The 6,338-nt window shown below is 60.4% G+C and overlaps 1 protein-coding gene across 3 annotated transcripts; it reads left to right on the forward strand.

The window, feature by feature from the left end:
* Nucleotides 1-763: 763 nt before the first annotated feature.
* TMED4 (transmembrane p24 trafficking protein 4) lies at nucleotides 764-5,927 on the forward strand. Of its 3 annotated transcripts, none has more exons than XM_054049675.1 (6): nucleotides 764-941; nucleotides 2,005-2,105; nucleotides 3,870-3,995; nucleotides 4,920-5,066; nucleotides 5,162-5,307; nucleotides 5,548-5,927. In XM_054049675.1, exons 1-6 carry the CDS (start codon nucleotides 806-808, stop codon nucleotides 5,804-5,806), a joined length of 915 nt encoding a protein of 304 aa, XP_053905650.1. In that variant the 5' UTR covers nucleotides 764-805; the 3' UTR covers nucleotides 5,807-5,927. The 3 variants fall into 3 exon arrangements, with proteins under 3 accessions (XP_053905650.1, XP_053905649.1, XP_053905651.1); XM_054049674.1 differs by having other exon boundaries at nucleotides 765-941; nucleotides 5,527-5,927; XM_054049676.1 differs by having other exon boundaries at nucleotides 766-941; nucleotides 5,162-5,669.
* The last annotated feature ends 411 nt before the right edge of the window (nucleotides 5,928-6,338 follow it).

Consider the following 6,338-nt stretch of genomic DNA (forward strand, 5'->3'; position numbering starts at 1 on the left):
GGATGGGATGGGATGGGATCGTCGCCCATCCTGTCCGGAAACCACCAACTTCTCCAACCGAGGTGTAGGACCTTATATTTGGTGGTGTTGAAGCCCACGAGGTTCTCTCAGCCCCAACTTCTCCCGCCTGTCCAGGTCCCTCGGGATGAGATCCATCCTCCACCCGGTGTCCCCCCAGGGATGGAGGACTCCATCCCTTCATCCACAGGAGCAGCTCCAGCCCTGAGGACACCTCTCGGGATGGGACACCGCTTCCCACCGCTCTTCGGGCTCAGCCTCCGGTCAGGTTTTTTTCACCCAGCGGAGTTCCCCAGTCCAAACCAGTGGCACCCAGTTCCAAACGGAATACAGGGGGAAACGGTGTCCAAAGCTTTCCTAAAGCCCAGAGACACTTCATCCACACCCAACGAAGTCCTTCAAGTGGGTGACTTTGTCATTAGAAGGAGATCACCCCAAGAAGGGGACACGGGGACACCTCAGGGATCTCCAAGCGCCTCCGAACTGGCCGAGGCGGGACTCGAACTCTCAACCCCTCAGAGTTTGGGGGGGGAGACTGGGACAACTGCGCATGCGCACTAAGGCGAGACTGGCGGGGGGAAACGCATGCGCAGTAGCCTTGTAGCGTACGCTGCCTGCGTAGCCTACTACGCAGTGTGCGTGCCCTACGCATGCGTAGTGGTCGTAGCTTAGAGGCGGCTGGCCGCGGACTGCGTAGGAGACGCAGACAGCGTAGGCGCTCCCGCACTGCGCATGCGTACCCGCGGCGGTTTGCGTGTCCTACGCATGCGTAACGGGGGGCTCGGCCATGGCGGGCGGCGCGGCGCTGAGGGCGCTGATGGCCGCCGTGGCGGTGTGGGGGGCGCACGGGCTCTATTTCCACATCGGCGAGACCGAGAAGCGCTGCTTCATCGAGGAGATCCCGGATGAGACCATGGTGATCGGTGAGGGGGGGGGAGCAGCGGGGAACGGGGCCTGGAACGGGGGGGGGGGAATGGGGGGACTGGGGGGGGGGAATGGGAGTGAATGGGGGGGACTGGGGGGTAATGGGGGGAACTGGGAGGTAATGGGAGGGAATGGGGGGTAATGGGAGGGACTGGGGGGTAATGGGGGGAACTGGGGGGGGTTAAGGGGGGAATGGGAGGGAATGGGAGGGAATGGGGGGCTGAGAGGGGTAATGGGGGGGACTGGGGGGGTAATGGGAGTGAATGGGGGGAACTGGGGGGGTAATGGGAGTGAATGGGGGGACGAGGGGGTAATGGGAGTGAATGGGGGGAACTGGGGGGGTAATGGGAGGGAATGGGGGGACTGGGGGGGTAATGGGAGGGAATGAGAGGAACTGGGGGGGTAATGGGCGGGAATGGGGGGACTGGGGGGGTAATGGGAGGGACTGGGGGGGTAATGGGAGTGAATGGGGGGAACTGGGGGGGTAATGGGAGTGAATGGGGGGACGAGGGGGTAATGGGAGTGAATGGGGGGAACTGGGGGGGTAATGGGAGGGAATGGGGGGACTGGGGGGGGAATGGGAGGGAATGGGAGGAACTGGGGGGGTAATGGGCGGGAATGGGGGGACTGGGGGGGTAATGGGAGGGACTGGGGTAGTGGGGGGGACTGGAGGAGGGAATGGGGGGGACTGGGGGTAATGGGGGGCTGAGAGGGGTAATGGGAGGGAATAAGGGGGTAATGGGAGGGACTGAGGGGTAATTGGGAGGGTTAAGGGGGGAACTGGGGGGGTAATGGGCTGAGAGGAGTAATGGGACGGACTGGGGGGCAATGGGAGGGACTGGGGGGGCAATGGGGACCAGGACCAGTAACGGAGGGACTGGGGGACAATGGGAGGGACTGGGGGGGTAATGGGGGGGACTGGAGACCAGTAGCTGCCAATGAGTGGGAACTGGGGGAGCAGTGAGGGGGACAGTGAGGAGCCCCCCCGGAATGATCAGGAAGGGGGGGTGGGGGGGTCGTTGCCGAACCCCATTGCGACCCACTTCCTCCCCCCCAATCCAGGAAACTACCGGACACAGCTGTGGGACAAACAGTCGGAGTCGTTCCTGCCCTCCACGCCGGGACTGGGAATGCACGTGGAGGTGAAGGACCCCGACGGCAAGGTGAGACGGGGCGGGGGCACCCCAAAACCCGGGGTGGGGGCACCCACAAACCGGGACAGGGACCCCCGTGGGGGGCCACAGCGTCCCCCTGGATCAGGACAGGGGGTTCTGGGGTGTGGCAGAGGGAGAAGGACAGGGATCATCCCTACTGACTTGGTGCCGGTGAGGCCACACCGCAAATCTGGGGTTCAGCGTTGGGTTCTTCACTCCAAGGAGGACGTTGAGGTGCTGGAGAACATCCGGAGAAGGGAATGGAGCTGGGAAGGGGCTGGAGAACAGCGGATCTGAGGGCTCTGGGGGGGTTTAGTCCGGAGGAGAGGCTGAGGGAGACCTCGTTGGTCTCTGTGGAGAAAGGACGTTGTGGTGAGGTGAGCGCTGAGCTCTTCTCCGGAGCGACGGGACAAGAGGAAACGGCCTCGAGTCGCATCGGAGGAGGTTTAGACCGGATATCGGGAAAGATTTCTTCATGGAAAGGGTTCTCGGGTGTTGGAACGGCTGCCGGGGAGGTGGTGGAGTCCTCATCCTTGGAGAAGGTTGAGAGATGGGTGGATGAGGTGCTCAGGGTTGGTTCCATAGTGGACAGATTGGATCACAAACCCTCAAATCTGAGGGATTATGGACTCAATGATCTCAAAGGTCTTTTCCAACCAAACCAATCTGTGATTCCATAAATCCCGGGATGGTGATCTGAGGGTTCTGAGGATGTTTAGTTGGGAGGAGAGGCTGAGGGAGACCTCGTTGGTCTCTGTAGAGGAAGGACGTTGTGGTGAGGTGAGCGACGGGACAAGAGGAAACGGCCTCGAGTCGCATCGGAGGAGGTTTAGACTGGAAATCAGGAAAGATTTCTTCATGGAAAGGGCTCTCGGGTGTTGGAACGGCTGCCGGGGAGGTGGTGGAGTCCTCATCCTTGGAGAAGGTTAAGAGATGGGCGGACGAGGTGCTCGGTGATGGTTCTTTAGTGGACAGATTGGATCACAAACCCTCAAATCTGAGGGATTATGGACTCAATGATCTCAAAGGTCTTTTCCAACCAAACAATCTGTGATTCCATAAATCCCGGGATGGTGATCTGAGGGCTCTGAGGATGTTTAGTTGGGAGGAGAGGCTGAGGGAGACCTCGTTGGTCTCTGTAGAGGAAGGACGTTGTGGTGAGGTGAGCGCTGAGCTCTTCTCCGGAGCGATCGGACGAGAGGAAACGGCCTCGAGTCGCATCGGAGGAGGTTTAGACTGGAAATCAGGAAAGATTTCTTCATGGAAAGGGTTCTCAGGTGTTGGAACGGCTGCCGGGGAGGTGGTGGAGTCCTCATCCTTGGAGAAGGTTAAGAGATGGGTGGACGAAGTGCTCAGCGGTGGTTCCTTAGTGGACAGCGATGGTTGGACACAATGATCTCAAAGGTCTTTTCCAACCAAACCAATCTGTGATTCCATAAATCCCGGGATGGTGATCTGAGGGTTCTGAGGATGTTTAGTTGGGAGGAGAGGCTGAGGGAGACCTCGTTGGTCTCTGTAGAGGAAGGACGTTGTGGTGAGGTGAGCGCTGAGCTCTTCTCCGGAGCGATCGGACGAGAGGAAACGGTCTCGAGTCGCATCGGAGGAGGTTTAGACTGAATAGTTGGGAAAACGTCTCCATGGAAAGAGTTCTCCGGCGCTGGAGGTGGTGGTGGCCCCATCTCGGGGGGGTTTAGAAGCTGAGGAGCTCAGGGGGTGGTTGGGTGGGTGGGTGGGTGGTTGGAAGATGCCGACGGTGCGGTGGCGGTGGCGCAGGTGGTGCTGTCGCGGCAGTACGGCTCCGAAGGGCGATTCACCTTCACCTCCCACACGCCCGGAGAGCACCAAATCTGCCTCCACTCCAACTCCACCCGCATGGCGCTCTTCGCCGGAGGCAAACTGGTACGGGGGGGACCCCAAAACTGGGCAAAGGGAGGGGGGAACCCCCAAATCTGGGGTGGGGTTGGGGTGGGGGAACCTCCAACCCGGGGCTGAGGGGCTCAGGGAGGGGAACTCCCAAATCTGGGGTGGGATTGAGGTGGGGAAGCCCCAAATCTGGGCTGAGATTGAGGTGGAGGAACCCCAGACCTGGGGGATTAAGGAGGGGAACCCCAAACCTGGGCTGAGATTGGGGTGGGGAACCCCCAAACCTGGCCTGGGATTGAGGTGAGGAACCCCCAAACCGGGGCTGGGATTGAGGTGGGGAACCCCCAAATCTGGGGTGGGATTGAGGTGGGGATCCCCCAAACCGGAGGTGAGGGGCTCACGGAAGGGGACCCCCAAACCTGGGCTGGGATTAAGGAGGGGACCCCCAAACCTGGGCTGGGATTAAGGAGGGGAACCCCAAACCTGGGCTGGGATCAAGGTGGGGGAACCCCCAAATCTGGGGTGGGATTGAGGTGGGGAACCCCCAAATCTGGGCTGGGATTGGGGTGGGGGAACCCCCAAATCTGGGCTGGGATTGAGATGGGGAACCCCCAAACCAGGGCTGAAGGGCTCAGGGAGGGGAACCCCTAAACCTGGGCTGGGATTGAGATGGGGAGCCCCCAAACCTGGGCTGAGGGGCTCAGGGAGGGGAACCCCCAAACCTGGGCTGAGATTGAGATGGGGAGCCCTAAACCTGGGGAATTAAGGAGGGGAACCCCCAAACCTGGGCTGGGATTAAGGTGGGGGAACCCCCAAACCTGGGCTGAAGTTCTCAGGGAGGGGAACCCCCAAACCTGGGCTGAGTGGGGGTGGGGTTTCTCAGGGAGGGGAACCCCACCGCGCTGGGGGGGGTGGTTTGTGGGGTCCCCTCTGAGCTGCGTGTCCCCCTACCCCCCCCAGCGGGTGCACCTCGACATCCAAGTGGGCGAACACACCAACAACTACCCCGAAATCGCCGCCAAGGACAAACTGACGGAGCTGCAGCTCCGCGCCCGCCAACTCCTGGACCAGGTGGAGCAGATCCAGAAGGAGCAGAACTACCAACGGGTGAGGAACGGGGGGAAACGACCCCCCCCCTCTCGTGTCCCCCCCTTTTAATCCCACCCCCAAATTCGATTGGCACCCCAACTTTCTCCTGACAGTACCGCGAGGAGCGTTTCCGCATGACGAGCGAGAGCACCAACCAGCGGGTGCTGTGGTGGTCCATCGCCCAGACCTTCATCCTCATCCTCACGGGCATTTGGCAGATGAGGCATCTCAAGAGCTTCTTTGAGGCCAAGAAGTTGGTGTAGGCCTCCCCCCCACCCCACCTCCCACAAAACTGGGGGGCTCCCAGACCTTTTGGGGGGCTCCCATGGTCCTCAGAGGAGGTCTCACAGCCTTGGGGGCTTCCCTCAGCCTCTGGAGATGTTTCCTCAGGCTGTGGAGATGTTTCCTCAGCCTCTGGAGATGTTTCCTCAGGCTGTGGAGATGTTTCCTCAGGCTGTGGAGATGTTTCCTTCCTCAGGCTCTGGAGATGTTCCCTCAGGCTCTGGAGAGTTCCCTCAGCCTCTGGAGATGTTTCCTCAGCCTCTGGAGAGTTCCCTCAGCCTCTGGAGATGTTTCTTCAACCTGTGGAGATGTTTCCTCAGCCTCTGGAGATGTTTCCTCAGCCTCTGGAGATGTTTCCTCAACCTCTGAAGAGTTCCCTCATCCTCTGGATAGTTCCCTCACCCTCTGGAGGAGTTCCCTCACCCTCTGGAGATGTTCCCTCACTCTCTGGAGGAGTTCCCTCACCCTCTGGATAGTTCCCTCACCCTCTGGAGATGTTCCCTCACCCTCTGGAGAGTTCCTTCAACCTCTGGAGATGTTCCTTCAACCTCTGGAGATGTTCCTTCAACCTCTGGAGATGTTCCCTCAACCTCTGGAGATGTTCCCTCAACCTCCGGAAAGTTCCCTCAGGCTCTGGAGATGCTCCCATGACTTTCAGGGGGGTTCCCACAACTTTTGGGGGGGGCTCCTACGACCCCTGCTGTGGTCTGGGTCAACTTTGGGGGCTCCCACAACCCCAAGAGGGGCTCCCAATAGCTCTGGGTTTCTCCCTCTAAGTTTGGGGGTTCTCCCACCCCACTGCGGAGGCTCCCACAGCTTTGGGGGGGCTCCCTTAGCCCTGGATTGGGGGGCAGGTTTTGGGGGGTCCCCCTTTTACCACCCTTTGGTGGTGTTTGGTGGCGAAATAAAGGGGTTTTGGGGTCCGAGGCAGTTGGCTCGTGGCTTTTTAGGGCGCGGGGGGGGCTCGGGTGTCCGCTTGCTCAGCATCCCCCCCTCGAGCACCCCAAA

The sequence above is a fragment of the Cuculus canorus genome, chromosome 26 (genome assembly GCF_017976375.1).
Source record: "Cuculus canorus isolate bCucCan1 chromosome 26, bCucCan1.pri, whole genome shotgun sequence".
In the NCBI taxonomy this organism is placed as follows: domain Eukaryota; kingdom Metazoa; phylum Chordata; class Aves; order Cuculiformes; family Cuculidae; genus Cuculus; species Cuculus canorus.